Source organism: Nannospalax galili, unplaced genomic scaffold (assembly GCF_000622305.1).
Source record: "Nannospalax galili isolate Female #2095 unplaced genomic scaffold, S.galili_v1.0 scaffold1357, whole genome shotgun sequence".
NCBI classification, from domain to species: Eukaryota; Metazoa; Chordata; class Mammalia; order Rodentia; family Spalacidae; genus Nannospalax; species Nannospalax galili.
The window spans coordinates 372,934-395,431 of NW_008339987.1; the positions used below are offsets into that span (position 1 = coordinate 372,934).

The 22,498-nt window shown below is 44.1% G+C and overlaps 1 protein-coding gene across 1 annotated transcript in view; it reads left to right on the forward strand.

Moving 5' to 3' along the window:
• LOC103735529 (DNA (cytosine-5)-methyltransferase 3C-like) overlaps positions 1–22,498 on the forward strand; it is a 65,492-nt gene that overhangs the window by 5,621 nt on the left and 37,373 nt on the right. Inside the window, exons 2-3 of the mRNA XM_029564380.1 lie at positions 13,482–13,644; positions 14,492–14,553. Of these exons, the coding sequence (XP_029420240.1) occupies positions 13,488–13,644; positions 14,492–14,553 (219 nt within the window). The 5' untranslated portion in view covers positions 13,482–13,487. The remainder of the gene's footprint in view (positions 1–13,481; positions 13,645–14,491; positions 14,554–22,498) is intronic.

Sequence of the window (22,498 nt, forward strand, 5' to 3'; positions counted from 1 at the left end):
AGTCAATTTCTCCTCTTACCCTTATTCTGTAAAACAGTAGAAATCAAAGGGAAAAAAAAAAAAAGACTGGGCAGCAGTTCATAGAAGACATAAATCATAAAATTTAAGGAAGAAAAGATGACAGTTGCCCTAGAGTGGGCAGCTAGTCTCCCAAACTGTGTGATGTAATGTATACCGAAGGTGTAGTATTTGCCCATCCAGGAGCCCATTCAGTGGCCCATGAAAAGCCGGGAGCCTTGGTGCTCGCCTGGAGCCTGGCAGAACCAAGGAGTCAGCTTGAAGTGGCAGGGATGGCAGGCAGAGTGAAGCCCTTGGGCCTGAGTCAGGCTAAGCATTCAAGGTAGCCCTGCTGAAGCCATTAGGGGTGGGGAGATGTACAGTACCCCTGTGGTGAGGGTAACACACCAGAGTGAGGAGGCTGGATGACTCATGGGAGGTATCTGTGGATTATGGAGGGCTGCATGGCATCCTGTCCCCATCCATGCTGCTCTAGCCAATATTTCTTTTTTGATGCAATGACTGAGGCAGTCATATCTTTTCTTACTGTATTGGACCTTGCTAATGTTCCTCTTTTTGGGGGGAGGTATCTCCTTAAACTCCCAATATTAACTTGGAATGGATGATGATGGGCCTTTAGAGATCTTTCCCACCTCTGTACCCCTTGAGTGTCTTGCAGACTTATAAATTACTAGACAAAAACAAATTGAGACAGCAGTTAAAGAAATTTAAGGAAGTGCCCTGAATAAGTGGGAAAGGGCACTTCTAAGAGTCCTTAGGCTGTTGAATGAAAAATTCCAGTATTAGAGATGGCACACTACCTCCCTATCGGTTATTGGCCAGGGATCATCCCAAGTCTCCAGGCTATTAAAGGCTTTTTCTACCGCTGTTGGTTCATTCCAGAACTAGATGGTAAGTCCCTGTTGCTGAAGGTGCTGCACACTTTGGCTTCAGGACATGGAGTAATCAGGCTGAGACTTAATTGGAAGGTCCTTCCCTACTGGCTGGTTTTCATAATGCCAGAAGGTGCTATGTGGGCTACTGAGCAAGAATTGTCATGAGCTCAGTCCTACTCAGCTGTGGGCCACAATACCAACCTACAAGGCAAGATGTGCCGCTGGTATAACAGTGGTATGAATATCATGGGTGTAGCCAACTTCTTTTGGATTGAATTTAAGGTCTGCTCCACTAGAGAGAATCCATGTATGGTACTGGAAGCCAGAAAACTTGTGGCTGGGGAAAATAATAGGTCCAGTGGGAAAGCAACTGCTATTTTTCTGTAGAGTGGATGTAATGTGCTTCTTAAATTGCCTTTTTAAAATTCATCTTTTAAAAAATTTTATTATTTTTAAGCTGGGCGTGGTGGTGCACACCTTTAATATTAGCACTCAGGAGGCAGAAGCAGGTGCATCTCTGTGAGTTCGAGGCCAGTCTGGTCTACATAGAGAGTTCCAGGCCAGCTGGGGCTACAGGAAGACCTTGTTTCAAAAAGACCAATAAATAACTAAATAAACAAACGAATAAATAAAATTAAATTTTGTTCATTATTTTTATCATATGTTTATGAGTGTATTGCCTGCATGTATGTAAGTACACCCATGTTTCTCAAAGCTTGCAGAGGCCAGAAGAGGGCTTTGAATCCTCTGGAACTGGAGTTATGGACAGTTGTTAGCTGCTACATGGGTGCTAGGAATTGAACCTGGGTTCTCTAGAAGAACAGCAAGTGTTCTTAACCACTGAGCCATCTCTCCAGTCCCTCAAATTTCCTTCTTAACATTTGTGTTGGGGCTGGAGAGATGGCTCAGAGATTGAGAGTGCTTACTGCTCTTGAAGAGGAACAGGGTTCAGTTACCAGCACCCACATGGCAACTTACAACCACCTGTAACTCCAGTTTTAGGGAATCTGGTGCTCTGTCTTCTGGCCTCTGTGGGCTCTACCACTCACATGGTGCACATAAAACTTACTCAGACACTTATACAAACACATACATAAAAATTAAAATTGAAAAATATGAACATTTGTCTTTACACCTAGATATTACTCTTGCTGTCAGCCTCAACTGGTCATGGTGGAAGCTTCCTTTTTGCAATGGAGTGTGTACTGCAAGACTCATAACTTCCTGGTAACAAGTTGTGTGCCATTGTTGTGCCATAGTGGCTCAGTGGTTAGCCATAGATAGAGGAAAGTAAACAGACATGTATATTACGCTAAGGCTCTGGGAACATTATTAAAGATGGGACAGAAAGAATGTAATAGTCAGAGGAAGGGGTGACGTGTTGTGGAGCTATTTCCTCCAAATTGAAACATTCTTCCTGGAGGGAATTTTCCTGAAGAATCAGGAAGTAAATGAAATTTGCAAGGTATTGGAATTAAACAAACTAGAAGTCTCAGAAAGTTCCTGAAACAACAGGTTCATGAGGCTCCTGCCCAAGGTTTTATTAGCAATAACAGTTGCTGAGATAAGGCTCTGACCAGCCAACCTGCCTGCAAGTCATGCTGGGAGCACCAGGGATGTGGCTTTCATGAATCATTATCCATCCTGGGGTGAACTTGTCATAGATGCAGCTGCCTGTGAATCTTCCAAGTTCCTTCACCCTTACTCCTGTAAGTAAGCCACATAAACTTGCTGGTTCACTAAGCCAGACTCGAATGGAATCATTTCTTTGGTCTGTCATCAGTGCCCTATCTGATCTGGGGTGAATAGACATCTGTTTGTGTTTTCTCAGGAAAAGCCACACAACACAGTTACTCTTTAGAAAATCCTTTAGGCTGTGAGATGGCTCAGTGGGTAAGGACACCTGCCACCAAGCCTGATGACCTGGGTTTGTTTCTGGAACCCGTATGGTGGAAGGAGAGAACTGACTCCTGCAAGTTGTCCTTTGATCTCACACCTACACAATGACATATGCACACATGTGGTCCCCACATATAAGTAAATACAGAAAATCCTTATGAAGTACCATTTTCCCCATGGTAGCACCATAGTTGGTTTATCTTCCTTCTACTGGAAAATTACAATAGGTAAAGCAGTTGGATTGTGATGGGGGCCACAGTATGTAGGAGATGTCAACCTTGAGTTGCCAGAAGTCAAATCTGGGTATCAGGGAAGTTTTATTTTCCTTTTCTTTTTTTTTTAAAAAAAGATTTGCTTGGGGCTGGAGAATTGGCTCAGCAGTTAAAAGCACTGACTGCTCTTGCAGAAGACCTGGGTTCGATTCCCAGCACTCACATGGTGGCTGCGAACTGTCCTTAACTCCAGTTCCAGGGGAATCAGAAGCCCTCTTCTGACTTCTGTGGCATTGCACGACATGGGTGCACTCACATACATGCAGGCAATATACTAGTACACATTAAAAAAAAAAAAAGATTTATTTTTATTGATGTGCAAGGTGTGTGTGCATGTGTGTGTGTGTTTGAGTGTTTGAGACGGTCTCCCTGTAGCCCCAAATGGCCTGAAACTCTGTGTAAACTCAGTCTTACAGATATCCACCTGTGGAGGCCAGAAGAGGGTGTTGGATTTCCTGGAGCTGGAGTCACAGGTGGTTGTGAGCTGCCTGGCATGGGAACTGAACTCTGGTCCACTGGAAGAGCTGTAAGTGCTCTTAATCACTGAACCATCCCTTCGGCCCGAGAAGGGGAGATTTTTATCTGACATTATATTTCAATCCCTGATGCTGATTTTTAAAAAAATTATTATTTATTATTATTATTATTTGGTCTTTTTGAGACAGGATCTCCCTGTAGCCCCAGCTGGCCTGGATTCACTATGGAGACAAGGCTGGCCTCGAACTCACAGAGATCCGCTTACTTCTGCCTCCCGAGTGCTGGGATTAAAGGCATGTGCCACCACGCCTGGCTATTTTTATTTTATGTGTATGCGTGTATTGCCTGCATGTAGGTAAGTGCACCCATGTTGTGCAATGCCTGAGGAGGTCAGAAGAGGCTGTTGGATCCCCTGGGACTGGAGTTACCAACAGTTGTTAGCTGTCATGTGGGTGCTGGGATTCGAACCTGGGTCTTCTGGAAGAACAACCAGTGTTCTTAATCACTGAGTCATCTCTCCAGCCCCCTGTTTTTTTTTTTTTTTTAAAGCTAGGCTCTCATGTAGCCCAAGCTGGCCTCAATCCAATTATGTATCAAAGATGGTCTTAAACTTCTGATCCTCCTGCCTTAGGCTGATTTTAAAAAAAAATTTATTTAGTACAGGGCTTCATAAATGCTAGGCAAGTACTGTAGGGCTCTTCAACTTAGGTACATCTTTAATTAAATTAATTTAATTAATTTTTTGGTCTTTTTTTTTTTTTTTTTTTTTTGGGGTCTCCCTATAGCCCCAGCTGTCCTGGATTCACCATGGAGGCCAGGCTGGCTTTGAACTCACAGAGATCCGTCTGCCTCTGCCTCCCAAGTGCTGCTTTTATTTTATGTGTATGAGTATATTGCCTACACATATGTAAGTGTACCCGTGTCATGCAATGCCCATGGAGATCAGAAGAGGAACTGGAACTGCAGTTATGGATGGTTGTTAGCTGCCACGTGGGTGCTGGGAACTGAACCCAGGTCCTCTACAAGAGCAGCCAGTGTTCTTAACCTATGAGCCATCTCTCCAGCCCCAGCTAGGTACATCTTTAGCCTTTTTATTTTTTATTTTGAAACAGGGTCTCAGAAGTTGGCCACTTGGCATTGAACTCGTTCTGTAGCCCAGGTACCCCTTAAACTTGTGATTCTCCAATCACAGCCTCCCAAGTAGCTGGGTTACAGACCTGAATCAGCAAGTCCAGCTTCTAGATTCGAATTTCTGTGTGTGTGTGTGTACATTTATTTATTTGGTTTGGTTTGAGACAAGGTCTCATGTAGCCCAGGTTAGGCTCCAACTGTCTATATAACTGAGGATGACCTTGAACTCCTGATCTTCTACCTCCATCACCTCCCAAGTGCTAAGATCATAGGTATGTGCCACCATGCCTGGTTGGCTTACTGTTTCTAAGAGCATATAATTAAAATTGCATCTTCTAACTTCACTTTTCTGGAAATTAGTTAAGTATTTATTATGATTTTGGGGGTTAGGGTGGAGCTGTAGGGAACCCAAGACCTTGCACATGGCTAGACATGTGCTCTGCAAATGAGCTACCTTTCCAGTCTGCATTATGTCATTTAACCTCTCAATGCCTCAGTTTTCCCATCTGTAAAACAGATATAGCAGCACATGGGCCATGCTTAGTGGTTGTGCTGGATAGCTTTCGTGTCAACTTGACACACCTGGGCTGAGGGCGCCTCAGTTGGGGAATTGCCTCCATTGGACTGGCCTGTGGCCATGTCTGTGGGGCATCTTCTTGATTGTTGAGAGATGTGGGAGGGCCCAGCCCACTGTGGGTAGTGCCATCCCTGGGCAGGTGGGCCTGTGTTGGATAAAAAAGTAGGCTGAGCAGGGGCCAGGAGAGCAAGCCAGTAAGCAGCATTCCTCTATGGCCTGTGCTCTAGCTCCTGCTTCCAGGTTCCTACCCTGAGTTCCTACCTTGGACTCCCTGATGAACTGTGACTTGGGAGATGTAAGCTGAATAAACCCTTTCCTCCCCAAGTTGGTATTGGTCAGAGTATTTTGTCACAGCAATGAAGAAACAAACTAGGACAGTGGTTCACACCTGTAATCCCAGCACTTGGGGGAGAGGCAGGAGGACTGCCAAATATTCGAGGTCAGGCTGGCCCTATGGAGTGAGTTTCAGGCCAGCCACAGTTACTTAGTAAGATCCTGTCAAACAAAGAAAATAAACCAACAAAACACAAACGTAACATCTACTATTAAGGAGTAGATGGGTTATTATAAAATTAATGTAGGTAAAACACTGAACAGCAACTGGTGTCAGTACTCAAATACCACCTTATTGCGTAGGAGGATTTATGTTACTGTTGTCGTGAGGTGGAAGGACCAGATCAGTTTCTGGTGCTGGGCCTGCACCCAGGGGCTTCCTGCATGTTAAGCAATTACTAACACTGAGCTAGAGCCCCACCATCATCCAGATTCTGGAAGAGCAGCCCAGAAGACAACCCTTCCTTACTTTGAAGTCTGAGAGATAAGGAGGCCTGAGATGGTAGTGCCAGGGGAGACAGGAAGGATTTCCAGGCTGCAGGAACAACAGTGACACATGTCTGGTTGTCAGCGGGGACAGGGACAGAGGCACAGATCCACACTGTCATCCCCAGTAACTTGAGGAGTTCTCGTAATCTTTTAGGGATCTTGACTCAGGCAAAACCAGGACTTGTGGCATAACATAGCAAACAATTTCAGAACAGGCCAGTATGAAGCAGAGTTGAGGCATTATTAAAAATAGAAACTGGGGCTAGAGAGATGGCTCAGCGGTTAAGAACACTGTTCTTGCAGAAGACCCGGGTTCGAATCCCAGCACCCACATGGCAGCTAACAACTGTCCGTAACTCCAGTCCCAGGGGATCTGACAGCCTCTTCTGTCCTCCGTGGGCATTGCATGACACGGGTGCACTTACCTACATGCAGGCAATACACACATAAAATAAATATAATAAATAAAAAAAAAAAAACCAAAAACAGAAAGATGCTCGAGAAAAAAACAAAATCACAGTGGGGCGCATAGATGTTGGTTTCTCAGAGTCACAGCGCTGGTGAGATGACGCAGAGGATAAAGGCACTAGCCAGCGAGCCTGATGACAGGAGTTTGATCCTCAGGATCTACATGGTGGAAGGAGAGAAACAACTCACACAAGTTATCATCACACACACACACACACACACACACACACACACACACACCCCTAATATAAAAAGAAATTTAAAAGAGTCACGGTTTATTGAAATACGTTTTAGCATAGATTAAAACATGAACATATAGAGAAAGAGACACCCAGGGAAAGAACGAGACGTGGGTGTGGGGTCCTCAAGGGACAGCAATTAAATGTCTTACTATTAGCCATATATGCCATTTTGGTGGCTCTCAAGTTACATCTGAAAAGGTTGCTAAGACACCTTTTTCTCCCCTTTTCTCTTTTGGCTAAATGAGATGATCAAGTGGCTCCAGAGGTGACTGGGATGGAATTATAATCTGATAAGATAAAATCAGGAGCCACTAGGGTTGCACAAGGCGGTTAGGACATGTCCTTTCCCTGAAAACAGAGATTCCTAGAAAATTGTAGATTTATAGCTGGGAAGGAAGAAAGGCCTGAAGCCAATGTTAATTATGTTGGAATGCTAGATTATCACCTGGCAAGAGGCTTCAACCAGACTCCTGGGTGATGGCTCCTTTCCTTTCCTAAGTCTTGGTAATTTTCCCTGTCTTTTTTCCCTATCTTGCCTTATGGAGACTGGATTTGTTTGACCTGTGTGTAGAACACAGCAGAGGAGAGGAACAGAGCTAGGTGTGTTTTACCATGGGCTCAAGTTCTGCACAGTAGGGTGGGTCAGGCAATGACAGCTAATTTCATTACAAAGCAAGGCTGATGATAAAAATATAGGGAAAGTCTTCATTTTTTTTTATTTTTTAATTTTATTACTTTTTTTATTTTATGTGTATGAGTGTATTGCCTGCATGTATGTGAGTGCACCTGTGCCGTGCAGTGCCTCGGAGGTCAGAAGAGGGCTTCGGATTCCCCTGGAACTGGAGTTAAGGATGGTTCGTAGTTGCCATGGGGGTGCTGGGAATTGAACCTGGGTCCTCTGCAAGAGCATTCAGTGCTCTTAACCACTGAGCCATCTCTCCAGCCCCCTTCATTTGTTTTTATAAGACAGGCTGTCACTATACAGCCCAGACTAGCCTTGAATTCACTTTAGCCCAAACTCAAGAACACTCCCTCAAACATGGAGAATTTTTGTAAATATTTGATTTATTTTTAGTCTATGTGTATGAGTATATTGCCTGCATGTGTGTATGCACACCTGTGTTGCATGCAATGCCCATGGAGGTCGGAAGAGGGTGTCAGAGCTCCTGGAACTGGAGTTACAGGCGGTTGTTAGCTGCCATGTGGGTGCTGGGAATCAAACCTGGGTCCTCTGGGAGAGCAGCCAGTGCTCTTAACTGCTGAGCCCTCTCTCTCCCTGAAGAATTTTTTTTAAATGAGCTAGGTGTGGTGGCTCATACCTGTAATCTCATCACTGGGGAGACTGAGGCAGAAGGACTGCTGAGAGTTCAAGGCTGGCCTGGTCTACCATGTGAGACCCTGTTTCAAGAAAAAAAAAATGAAAATTTCTGATACTACATGGAGTTGTGTGTTGTGAAGGAGGCAAGGTTTCCTTCTGTAGCTCATCCCTGGACACACAGTTAATGAGGCATTAACAGTGGGTGTCCCTCCCATACTCCTGACTGTGGGTTCAGGGTATAGGGCTTTGTGGGATATTGTGTCCTTGGGGAGGTATGCTGCCCATGTTTCAGACACTTCAGGGAATGGTCCAAGGTCATCATTGTCAACTCTGGGCGGCAGGGTCCACCTGGGGCTGTCTAGGAAGGCGGCACACTCCTGTCTTCCAGTTGACCCAGTCAGGGACTGTCTGAGGGGCTGAAGTCCACAAGGCTGTCTGAGGAAACCACCACCGCCCCTGGATGAGAGGTCGTGGCCTTCCTTTAGGCCTGACTCCTTATCACCTCCTCCTCTGCTCCAGAGCTCCTTGAGGTCCTCGAGTGTCCCACCAGAATTCATCATTCCACCCAAGCCAGGTCACTCAGGGCTACTTGGTACACTGATCAGCCTGAGGAGAAATGCTTATTATTTGGAAGCCCGGTCCAGTTCCAGCAGCTCTCCTGGGATTCAGCCTGCTTGGCCTCAGGAACTGCCAAGGGTCAGCTAGCTTGACTGGTCCTGGTACCTAGCTGATGGACTGGATCAGACCCTTCTCAGGTCCTGTGGGGAGCAGAAGGGAGTCCTTGTGCTGAGGAAAAAAGCCCAAGAGCTGTGGCCTGTGTGGGGCTGAGGAGAGTCCCATTTGTGCTTTGTCCTTAAACGCAGTGATGCTTGTAACACGCAAATGAATCACCCAGGAACCTGGGTAAAGTTTAGTTAAAATCCTGCTGGAGCAGGTTAGGGTTAGGATTGTGCCTGAGATTCTGCAGTTCTTTTTTTATTTTTATTTTATGTGTATGAGTGTATTGCCTCCATGTATGTAAGAGCACCGGTGTCATGCAGTGCCTGTAGAGGTCAGAAGAGGGTGTTGGATCTCTTGGAACTGGAGTTGTGGATGGCTGTTAACCACCATGAGGGTGCTAGGATCTGAACCCAGGTCCTCTGTAAGAGCAGCCAATGCTCTTAACTGCTGAGCAACCCCTCCAGCCTCATCTTTTGATTTAAATTTTTTTTTTTTTTTTTGTCTTTTTGAGACAGGGTCTCCCTGTAGCCCCAGCTGTCCTGTAACTCACTATGTAGACCAGGCTGGCCTTGAACTCAGAGATCCACCTGTCTCTGCCTCCCGAGTGCTGGGGTTAAAGTCTTGTGCCACCATGCCTGGCTCCTTAATTTAAATTTTTACACTTCATTATTTATTTGTGTGTGTATGCTCACATGTATGTGTGTGCACATGGAGGCTAGAGGACAACTTGAGGGAGTCCTCTTTTTCCACCATATGGGTTTTGGTGATCAAACTTAGATTTACTGGCTTGGTGGCAAACACTTTTACTCTCTGAGGCATCTAACTTGCCCCAGACTCTGTAGTTCTAAGATAATGCCTGTACTGGCTCTGGGGTCCCTGGAAGAGGTCACAGGGGAGAGGTCTGCCTGCTTGGCTTGCTCAGTCTCCATGCTTGGGCAAACATTAAGGCTGGAATTAGGGCTCTCAACTGCCTGTTCATATGATGATACATTGCGCCCCCTGGTGGACCTGAAAGCTTCCTCGGCTTGGAAGCCCAGGTGCTGCTTCTAGAAAGTTCGCTGGGAGGGCAGCCTTTTCTGGTGTCTGGATGGGATAGAAGCAAGGCGGCCCTAGACAGTTCCAGAACAGGAATGTATGTGGTGAGTGTCTACTTTGGCTGTGGAGAGACTTGAAGGGATGGGATTCTGAAAGCCTCATCCTAGTTGGCCTGTGCAATTTGTTACCCACTAGTGAATGTGACCGAACAAAGCTGTAAACTTACTTAAAACATTGGGATGATTTAAAAAATATATATTTTTTATTTATTATTTTTATTTAATTTTTTGATTTTTTATTTATTATTTTTATTTAATTTTTTGATTTTTTATTTATTATTTTTATTTAATTTTTTGATTTTTTATTTATTATTTTTATTTAATTTTTTGATTTTTTATTTATTATTTTTATTTAATTTTTTGATTTTTTATTTATTATTTTTATTTTATGTGTATGTGTGTATTGCCTGCATGTGAGTACACCCGTGTCGGCAATGCCCAAGGAGGTCAGAAGAGGCTGTCAGATCCCCTGGGACTGGAGTTATGGACAGTTGTTAGCTGCCATGTGGGTGTGGGATTCGAACCCCAGTCTTCTACAAGAACAATCAGCATTCTTAACTGCTGAGCCATCTCTCCAGCCCCGGGATGATTTTTAAAAAATGTGTGTATGTAACTTGATTCAGCACTTTTTGGGTGTGAACTTTGTAGATCATTACTTGCTTTACCTCCGCTTAATTTTTAGCAAACTTCAAATGGATTGAAAAAACAGGCAACAATGGTGGCTCATGCCCATAACTTCAGCATTTTGTGGGGCTCAGGCAGGTCAGGAGTGCAGTGTTTCTGAAGTGAGTTCCAGGATAGTTCGGGCTACAGAGTTAGGCCTTGTTTTCAACAATAACAACAACAACAAAAAGCAGAGACTTCTGGCTTTTTTTTCCTCAATATACAGCCTCGTCCATATCTGACCCTGGATCCACTTCTTAGATTATTTATTTGTTTATTTATTTAGATTATTTATTTTGTTTTTGACGCAGGGTCTCCCTGTAGCTCCAGCTGGCCTGGAACTTGCTGTGTCTACCAGGCTGGCCTGGATCTCACAGAAATCCACCTACCTTTGCTTCCCAAGTGCTGGGATTAAAATTGTGCACCACCATGCCTGACTTTATTTCAAGACAGGGTCTCACTAGATAGCACTGGCTGGCCTAGAACTTAACCCTGTGGACTAGGCTGTTTTTCGACTTACAGAGATCCACCTGCACATTCCTCCTCAGCACTGACTTAACTGAATGGACTTAACTGAATGGGCCATCACACCCAGCTGATATTTTTTTGGGGGGGGAGTCTTTTTTGAGACAGGGTCTCCCTGTAGCCCCAGCTGTCCTGGAACTTACTATGTAGACCAGGCTGGCCTTGAACTCACAGAGATCCACCTGCTTCTGCCTTCCAAATGCTGGGATTAAAGGCATGCGCCCAGCTGATCTTTAAAATCTATTTTAATTAAAAAAAAATTAAGTGTGGATGAGTACACTCATAAGTGCAATGCCCATAAAGGCCAGAAGAGGGCGTGAGTTCTTAGCTCCCTGGAACTGGAGTTAAGAACTGGTATTGGCCCACCATGTGGGTGTTGGGAACTGAACCCACAGTAAGAAAGCAGCTAATGCTCTTAACTGCTGAGCCAGTTAAGACTTCAGCCCCATGTGTTTTATTTTTGCTGCGGTGGTTTACTCTGATATTTTCTTTGTTTTTATTAAAGTGCTGAGAATTAAACCTAGCACCTTTCTATGCAGATGTTCTGGGCTTCAGATCAAGCTCCATCCCCAACTGTGGGATGTGATTTTCTTCTTTTTGAGTTTTTGAGACAGCTTCTCCTTGTTAGCACAGGCTGCCCCCAGACTCTCAATCCTCCTGCACTGTGCTCTGAGTGCTACTGGTGCAGATGAGTTCAAGTTGTACTTGATGCTGAAACCTTGCTATCTTACCTGGTGTATCAGTTTTCTTTTTCTCCAAAATGAGTTCCCTGTTCCCTGGGAGAAAGGCGCAGGTTCTTACGTGCACACATGTCTAATTGGTGCCCACAGTGTTGAAGGCAGTGAGCCAGGGCACAGGTCACACAGCCTATCAACCCATCTGTGAGGACCTAGCCCTGTGTCTTAGTGAGTTTAATAGGAGGGATAGCAGTGGGGAGACCAAGTCCTGGAGGTGGGGGAGAGGCTGCAGCAGGTCAGGGGCTACTACTAGTAACTTCCCCAGCCCTTTGCCTGTGTTTCCTCCATCCTTGTCTATAGAACTGGGGACTCAGTCTTGTTATAGGAAAATTCTTCCAACAGCTTGACACAGGGCAACATGCACTTAACTCCTTGGGCACTGGGTTCTGACATGGAGTCAGAGTGTTCCAGGAAAAAAATTCGAACAGCAAAGAGAGCAAGCATTCACCCAGGCCAGAGTTGGAAAGCTCCTTTATTCTTTACTCATGCGTGAGGGTCCCAGAAGTAACAAAGACTTTTAGGTTTCCTGGAGCTGAAGTACAGATGAGGCTTATATAGTCAATTTTGTGTCATCCTGTTATGATTAGCACCTGAGCCCTATGATGGGCCATGTTATCCCAAGAAATTCCTTCCTGAGTTCTCTCGGCCTACTTAGAGTACAAAATATGATCCTGGACCTACATCTACTACCTTTTGATCTATAGCTAGTCCAGGTTAATTAGGCTAGGACCTGGTCATTACAGTTTACAAAAATGGATATCAAAGACACACACACACATATATATATCATCAACAGAAGTTTAGAGTTCTGACATGTTTGATCTACACTTCTCTTGGACTAATTGTACCAGGTGCCTCATTAAACCATTTGGTGGTTTCCATTCTTTTAGTTTTACATCTTTATTGACAGTCAGACAGCAAGTGGAAAGCATCACAGAGCTTCAAGTCTTTACAGAATAACAAAACATCTCAGGGTAGTGAAAACACCACAGGGTTACATTTCAAGATACCTACCCAGTGAGTAAAACAAAGAACACTTCAAATGGCCTAAGCTTGCAAGGACATTATATAAGAATAGTTAGTTATAAGAATATAACTTTTTCCTTATCCAGTCTCAAGTGAAGGAGCAGGGAGTAAATGACAGTCAGTTAGCCAATAGGCTCCCGAGGATGGACTGGGGTGGGGCTTGTGATGCCTTGGCGATGAGAGAAGCCTGTCTGGGAGAGGAGGGGCAGTGGGAAGGAGATCTGGACACTGAACAAAGGGGTCAGGAGGGAAAATGGTGTACTGGCTTCTTGAAGCTCAGCAGAAGCTGGGCAGGGAGAAGGGACCAGGGACAGAGGAGACCTAGGCTGGTTAAAGGGCTTATACCAAGCAGCTGGAGCCTCAGACCCCAGCCTCAGTCCTAACCCTGGTCTCTTCCTCTCCTGAGTGTTGGCATCTGAACCTTCTAGGCTATCTGGCCACATGGAACTAAATCCTGAGTTTGATAAGGGAGGAGCCTGGATCGAGATCAGGGGTTAGATATGGATCATGAGATCTCTTGGCTCGAGAATATAGAGCCCATGGTGAGGAAGTTGGGGTGAGCTGCTCTTTCATATCCTGTCTCCTGCTTTCCTACCCATTCTGGCCTTCACTCACAGGAAACAATGACTGGAGACAGCAAATACCTCAGTGAGGAAGAGGGTGCCAATGGGTGTGAGGACTCCATCATCATCATTGGGAACTTCAGTGACCAGTCCTCAGACACCAAGGATGTTCCCTCACCCCCTGCCTTGGAGGCGGTCTGCACACTGGAAGGCAGAGGTGGGTGGGCAAATGAGAATCTAGGGTGGGATGAAACTCACACAAGTCCAGCTGTGGATGCCAGCTAGGATGGGAGCCTCTCTCTGGCTCAGGGAGATTGGGGGAGGTTCTGAGCACTGCCACACACCATTTTGGGAGGGGTCAGTCTGCTCCCACAAGACATGGCTAACACTAAAGCCCATCTCATCCCTGCTACAACCTCCTGCTTTGTTCATGATACTTGGGACTCTAGGAAGGACACCTGAGTTTTGGTGTACTTTCTACTCTTGGTGGAGGTCTCAGCACAGACTGGATCATTGGTCCCCTTGTGGTACACGCAGTGGCATCATGATGGGTTGACAGGTGCTTCCTACTATCCCCTCCTCTTAGCGGTCCCAGACCACCTGAAATTGTGCCCCCACTGGTTTGGAGCCCCTTGTATTTTCCCTTCTTGTTCCTGAGTTCTACAGTGCTCATTAGAACTTTCTGGAAGGACAAAATTGTCCTATTTCTATGTTCACCCCAATAGCTACTTGACCACAATGGGAACACTTGAAGTCTGGCCAATGCCAGACACCAGTTTGTTCATTTAAATGCAGTTGTGGTTATGGAATTGGGCACTGCCTTTCTTAAAGGAATCGATGCCTCCCCTCCTTCCTAGGATCCCCAGTGCTACTGCTCAGCTTGTAGGGCGGAAGCATGAGCCTGGCTCTGTGCCCTCCTGCTTTGTGGGCATACGGAAGCGACGAGGGATACTGAATGGTGAACTCCTGAGGATGACTGTTTGGGGGAGACCCTAGAGAAGGCCTGCAGTAAGAGGCCTGCTGTCCTTTCTCTTGAACTCGGTCTCTGACTCTGTCCTTCACAGGCTGCAGATCAAGCTCATGGCTGTCCAAGAGGAAGGTCTCCAGGCTGCTAAGTTACAATCAGGTACCATCTCCTTTTGCACTATTGTGGGCTTTGCCTTTATCCTTCATTGTATGGGTATCCTGAGACTCAAAAACAAAACAGAACAAAACAATCTACAAGTTAAAATCTTAAGTCATTTAATTTTAATTCTTTTTTTTTTAATTTTAAAAAATGTTATGTGCATGAGTGTTCTGCATGTGTCCAGTGCCTATGGAGGTCAGAAGAGGGTGTCAGGTCCCCTGGAACTAGAGTTATAGACAGTTGTTAGACACCATGTGGGTGCTGGCAACTGAACCTGGGTCGTCTGGGAGAACAGCCACTGCTCTTAACTGCTGAGCCATCTCTCCAGCCCCTTATTTTATTTTATTATTTTATTTTTTTGAGACAGGGTCTCCCTGTAGCCCTAGCTGGTTTGGAACTCTCCATGGAGACCAGGCTGGCCTTGAACTCACGGAATCTGCCTGCCTCTGCTTCCCCAGTGCTGGGATTAAATGTGTGTGCCACCATGCCGGGCTAAAAATTCTAACACTTTAAAAGCCCAATGTCTCTTTAAAATAATTTAAAGTCTCTCAACTGTGGGCTTCTGTAAAATCCAAAATAAGTTACATATTGTCTTATTACAAAAGGGAAGAACTGGGCACACTTCAGTAAAACCAAAGTCCAGGAATACAGATCAGTGTTGGACATCGGGATTCATTCACAGTCTTCTGGGCTCTAAAGGGCTTGGGCATCTCTATTTCTTTGGTTCTGCTGTCCACAGCATACACAGCTTGTTGCACAAGCTCAGGCTGGCTTGACTCCATACCTGCCACTGCCCTTGGTAGTTGTCCCACTGTCCTGGCATCTTCAGTATGCTGTGGTCTCTATTGAAACTGAGGCTGCACCTTCACCGGTGGGCTTTCCTGGCCTCTCAGGGTGCAAAGCCTCAGATTCTCTCCATGATCTTTTCAATCCAGTAGCCTTCACTGCAACTGAGGCTGAACCTTCACCAATGGCCTTTCCTGGCCTCTCATAGTGCCAAGCCTCAGCTGCTCTCCAGGACCCCTTCATGCCTTCAAAAGCAGTACCATGTAGGAGACCCTTACACATTACCAAGCCCTGTTTCCAGCTTGAGATGGAGCCGTAGGCCCGCCTCTGGACCACAGCTTCTGTGGGCTGACTCTGAGGAAATAGATCCCAGAAAATTCCACCTTCCTGATGCTGGTCTCTTCTTACTTACAGCTGATCTTTCAGCCCCAGCTAACCAGCATCAATTGCCCCAGTAAAGCAAAGGTTATACTTCAATGGTGCTGGTCTCTTATAAATCACAGCTGATTCTTCAGCACCAGCCAACCAGAAACCACAGATCCTCAATTCAAAATATCTCACAAATGTCCCCGATAGTCTTTGCTTTCCTTCAAACTTCACAAGCCAGACCTCCATCATATTTCTCTTCAGCATAACTGCTCCAAGCTCTTACAGCAACAGCTCACCAAGTTCTAAGCACTCAATGACTTTTCAGCCCAAAATTCCAAACACTCCCACAATCCTCCCTAAAACAACATGGTCGGGTCTGTCACAGCAATACCCCATGATCCTGGTACCAATTTCTGTCCTAGGTTGCTTCTCTATTGGTGTGACAAAACACTCTGACCAATACCAACTTGGGCAAGAAAGGATTTATTTTGCCTTCAACTTACATCACAGTCCATCAAGATAAGCCAGGGCAGTAGCTCGGGCAGGGACTTGGAGGCAGAAACAGAACAGACCATGGAGGAACGCTGCTTAGTGGCTTGCTCTCTTGGCCCATGCTCAGCCTGCTTTCTTATACAACTCAGAGCCACCTGCCTAGAGGTGGCACTGCCCTCAATAGTCTAGACCCACCCTCCCACATCACTCAACAGTCAAGAAAATGCCCCACAGATATGGCCACAGGTCAATCCATTGGAGGAAATTCCTCAACTGAGGTTCCCTTTACACAGGTGTGTCAGGTTGACAGCTGAAGCCATCCAGCATATTGTGCTTGAACCTTTAGTTTTGGTTTAAGACAGGATATGACTGTGTAGCCCTGGTTGGCCTGGAACGTACCAGGTAGACAAGGATGGTCTTGAGTTTGTGACAGTCCTCCTGCCTCTGGTTTATGAGAGCTTGGATTACAGGCATACCATGACACCTGACTTTTTTTTTTTTCTTCACTGAGAATAAAACCTACCAGTCTCACATATGCTAGACACGTAGTCTAATATGGGGCTGTATTCCAGCCCTTAAATTTTGGCTTTTAAATTTCTCTACCCTTATCGTAAAACAAAATACCACCAAAACAAAAATACCAAAACAAAGCAAAAAACACAAATTACACATACCTGGCAATAAACTTAATGAAGAACGTGAACAAGCTCTACGATGGAAACTTTAAGGCACTGAATAAGGAAGTTAAAGATGACAGGTGATGGAAAGACCTTCCATGCTCTTCGACTGGCAGAACTAATACTGCGAAATTGGCTATATTTCCAAAAGAATCTACATAGTCAATGCAGTCCCCATCAAAATTTCAATGACATTTCTCATATAACTAGCAAAAAGCAATAGAAAATTCATATGGAGCTGGTTGTGGTAGAGCTCGTGCCTTTAATTCCAGCACTCAGAAGGCAGAGACAGACAGATCCCTGTGAGTTTTTGCCCAGCATGGTCTATATAGAGAGTTTCAGGCCATGGCTAGATAGTGAGACCCTGTTTCAAAAATCAAAACAAAACCAACAAACAAATAAGCAACCAACCAAAAAACAACAAAACCCCCAAAATTCATATGGAGACACAAAAATCCACAAAAGGCCAAAACATTCCTGAGCAGAATAGCATGACTGGAGTTATCACAATACCTGTCTTCAAATTATGCTATAGAGCTATAGTGACAAAAACAGCATGATGTTGGTACAAAAGCAGACATGTAGACCAGTGGAAAAGAATAAAGAACCCAGAGGTAAACCCACACAGCTATGGCCCCTTGATTTTGGACAAAGGAATCCCTAGTGGTTTGAATGAGAATGTCCCCCATAGGCTCCAAGTATCCGGACATTTTGTCCCCAGTTGGTGGCACTGTTTTGGGAAGTCTTAGAAGGTGTGGCTATGCTGGAGGAAACAGGTCATTGGGGGTGGGCTTAGAGAGTTCTTAAGCCTTGCTGAATCTCAAGTCCTGTCTTGCTTCCTGTGCCTGCTTGAAGATGTGAGAGTTTAGCTTCTGCTCTTATTCCAGCCACCTCTGCCACCATGCTGCCTTCCATGATGAACTCTTTCCCCATAAGCTCAAATAAACTCTTCCTTCTATAAGTTGCTTTGGCCAGTGTTTCTATCACAGCAACAGAAAAGTGACTAATACAGGATCAAAAGTATACACTGAAAAAAAAAGATAACCTTTTCAACAAATGGTGTTGTCAAAACTGGAGACTCACCCGTAGAAGAGTGAAAAGGTTCATATCTCTCACTCTGTACAAAAATCAGGTCAAAGTGGATCAAAGATTTTAAGTTGAAGGACAGGCATGGTGGCACACTCTTCAGTACTTGGGAGGCGGAGGCAGGTAGATCTATGTGAGTTTGAGACTAACCTGGTCTACATAGTGAGTTCCAGGCTAGCCAGATTTACATAGTGAGACACTGTCAGAAACAAACACCCTAATTTAAAACTGAAATACTGAAACTGCTAGGGAGAACATATGCAATCACTGTAAGATAGAGATACAGGCAAGAACTTTCTGAACAGGATTCCAGTAGGACAGGAAATATCCCCAAGAATTGGCCGACCTGATTACATGAAATTAAAAAGTGCTGCATAGCAAAGGAAATTATCAGCAGAGTGAGCAGACAGCCTACAGAACGGGCAAAAATCATTGCCAACTATATTTTAGACAGGGGACTAATAGCTAGAATGTACTGAAAAAACTGCAAAAATTAAACATAAAAAACCCCCCAAATTAACAGACAAGCTTATACAATGAGCAGTTCTCAAAAGAAGAAGCACAAATAACCATTAAATTTTTTAATTTTAATTATTAATAACCACATAATTAGTAGAAGCATTTCATTACAACAGCATTGACATAGTCAATAACACTTTCTAGAGCAAAGATGGATCGCTTTCAAAATTGGCTGTAAATTTTTAGGTTCACAGTTGAATTAAAACAGTTATATAATATTGTACTCAATACGAACCCTATAAGACATAAAATTGAAATTTTAGCCTTTAAAAAAGATCTCCATTTCATTTTAAAATATACCGTTTCATACAGAAAAATTCATTTTTAATGCTACTAACAGATGTTTGCATATGTGTCTCTAATCTCTATGTATCTGACTATTACTAGTCACAGTCAGTTACACTCAGAACCTTGGCACCTGAGTATGGATATTGAACATGGATATAAGTCATCAGGTAGATTTCAATGGTAATATTTTTCACATCTACTAATTAACATAAAGCAGATTTTTATGCTTCTTTCTCAAATATAACTCATTTTTTAAAATTTATTGATTTTTTTATGTGTGTATTTCATACAGAACATCCCAATTTTATTCATCTATATACTGGCATCCCAAATGGCACCCTCCCATAGCCTCCCCGACCCCAACCACTGGAGCCCATATACTCTGTCATCCCTGTTACTGTCCTTGTATTGTCAGTGCCCCCAGCCATTCCCCAGTGCTTGTCCATTCGCTGAGTCTAGTCAGCCTATCTAGAGTTCCTCGTTTTAGGAAGAACAGCTCTTCCTCATCTATCAGCAATCAGTTGCCAACATTCCTTTAGATAAGATTGGGGTCTGCTGTTCATTTTCCCAGTTCTATGCTGGGTTACTGTCTGGGAGTCTCTTGGGCCACCCTGGCCAACAAGTCATGGTAATCTCTTTAATCTTTGGTTATACTTTCTTTTAGGGTGTTTAAGACCCTACAGTTGGCCCAGATAAACCAATTTATTTTTATTCTTAAGGTCATTTGAGGATCTGTTCCTCAGGGGTCACATGGGCTTGGGAGGAGCCCCTGGCTCCTTTCTTTTACCAGTTCCATCTATGTGAAGATAAGCCAAAGGTCCTGCTGGACTGTGGCTGGCTTCACTTAGAAGCATGGAGGAAATGTTTCCTCCCTGTTGACCTTCCTCTTTGTAGACTGGATACTGGTTCAAGTCCATCTGGTGGGGTCTCCATGGCCTCCTTGGTCAAGAGGACAGGTGACTTACCACAGTTACAGAACATTTTGAGAGATGCTCCAGAGTCCCCTGGAATTTAGTCAACCTTGGAGGGCAAAGAGCAAAAACTGTCCTTTAAGTCCCTCTGACCAAATTAGTATAGGTCTCAAAGTATGGCTGTTAAACATCCAAGAAGGTTAGTTCTACCAGTCTGATACTTTTAATTACCATTTGCTATGTAGATAAAGCTTATGACCATTAAATATTTTAAAAAGTGTTCAATATATTTAACCATTAGGGAAATGCAAATTATGAGATTCCATATCACCTCAGTCAGATTGGCTATTGTTAAGAAAACAAATGACAACAAACGCTGGTGATGATGTGGGGAAAGAGGAACTCTTAATTACTGTTGGTGGGAGTGTAAAGTAGTAAAGCCATTATGGAAATCAATATAAAAATAGAACTTCCAGCCTGGTGTGGTGGTGCACGCCTTTAATACCAGGACTCGGGAGGCAGGTGGATCTCTGTGAGTTCAAGGCCAGCCTGGTCTACATAGTGAGTTCCAGGACAGCTGGGGCTACAGGGAGACCCTGGCTCAAAAAGACCAAAAAAAAAAGAGCTTCCATATGACCCAGCTACAGCTATACCACTCCTGGGAATATACCCAAAGGGCATGCACATCCATGTTTACTGCTGCTCTATTCACAATAGCGAGGAAATGGAACCTGTTGAGATGTTCCCAATAGATAACTGAGTAATAAACATGTGGCATTAATATTTACAATTGAATTTTATTCAGCGCTAAAGAAAAATGGATGGATTTGGAAAGTATTGTATTAAGCAATGTAACACTCTCAGAAAGACAAAAATTGCATATTCTTTCTCATCTACAGATCCTATGTTATAATGTTTGTAAGTGAGGATGATTGTGGATATAGGCTATGAAACTAAAAAGGAGACCACAAGAGGGAAGCAGAGGTACTGAGGAAGGAAGGGGGCTGGGAGGCAACAGGACACACATGACGTGAAACTGGAAAGGAGGCCCTGGTGGGGCTGGGAGTGCAAGGAGAGTCAGGGTGGTGGTGGAAAAGGGCAGGGAGAAGCTACAAAAACAAATACTGTTTGGAAATGCCATAATGAAACCTAATACTGTGTGTGCTAATGAAATTTAAAATAAATGGAACTAGAGATGACTCAGCAGTTAAGGGCACAGATTGCTCCTCCAGAGGACTTGGATCAGTTCTCAGCACCCAAATGGCTGCTAACAACCACCCATTACTCCAGTTCCAGTGGGTCCAATGCCTTCTTCTGGCCTTGTGGGCATTGCATGCATGTGGTACACTTACATATATGCAGGCAAAACACTTATACACATAAAATAAAAATAAATAGCCAGGCATGGTGGTGCACACTTTTAATCTCAGCATTTGGGGGGCAGAGGCAGGTGGATCTCTGTGAGTTCAAGGCCAGCCTGGTCTACATAGTGAGTTGCAGGCCAGCCCCACTACAGGAAAACCCTGTCTCAAAAATGACCAAAAATAAATAAATAAATAAATAACAAATAAATTAATTAATTAAAAAAAATAAATCAGCTGGACATGGTGGTGCACACCTTTCATCCCAGCACACATGAGGCAGAGGCAGGCTACTCTCTATGAGACCAAGGCTAGCCTGGTCTACATAGTGAGTTCCAGGCTAGCTGGCATTACAGGGAATCCCTAGCTCAAAAACAAACAACAACAACAACAAAATTAAAATAAATTCCTCTATTCCTGAATGAAATGAAAATGTTTTTATTTCTATAAATGTAAATATGGTTTATGGAGCTGGAGAGATGGCTCAGTGTTTAAGAGCACTGGCTGTTCTTGCAGAAGACCAGGGTTCGAATCTCAACACCCACATGGCAGCTAACCCCTGTAACTCCAGTTCCAGGGGATCAGATGCCCTCTCTGTCCTGTATGGGTACTGCAAGATACAAGTGCACTTACATACATGCAGGCATAACTACATAAAATAAAAATAAAAAAATATGGTTTTGATATCAGGTTATGTGGCATCAAAGAATTTTTTTTTTTATAATGTAGAGGATAAAGAGGGAATAAGTTTGCTTAAAGAACAGTTATATTTGCTAAAATTCAGTTTCTTGTAATACAGTTAGTTTTTTTCTAGTTATATTTTTCTTGCTATGCCTTTTTATTCCTTACATTTTATTTCCTCATTGATCTTAGGGAGTCATGTTAGCTTGAGTCTTGCTCCCAGTTGCCAGGCATCCAAGGACAGTCACAGATGAGTCACTCCAGTAGAAATGCATCCTCACCCAGCCTCCATTCTCTTGGTAGTTTGAAGTTCTTTTCTATGACAGGCCAAACCTTCGATACTGGCATGAAGTTTCTGGTCGAGATTCTCCAAGTGCTACTGTTTGTCTCAGACCGTGTGTCTGCTCCACTCCTCTGGTCTGTCATTTTGTTGACCACACTGGCAGCCTTGTTGACACCCTCAGTGCTCCCGTTCCGCTGAAAGCCTGGTGTTCGCTATTCTCTACAGCTCTGAACTTTCCAAGAATTGCTTTAAGTTAGGATTCTGTAGCAAAGGTGGATATTTTGCTGTTGTCTGAAGAAGCTTTTCTGGAGCTGCTGTCCATTTTTCTACAAATTCAGGGGATGATAAATCTTCTTTTCCTACCTTGACCTTGACCTTAACCTGGGCCATGCCTATTAAACTCTTCAGGAGCTGATTGTACAATGTAACCAATATGCAAATACTTGCTTGCTAATCTGCTATGCAAATGAGGAAAGCCCCATTTATTTATCT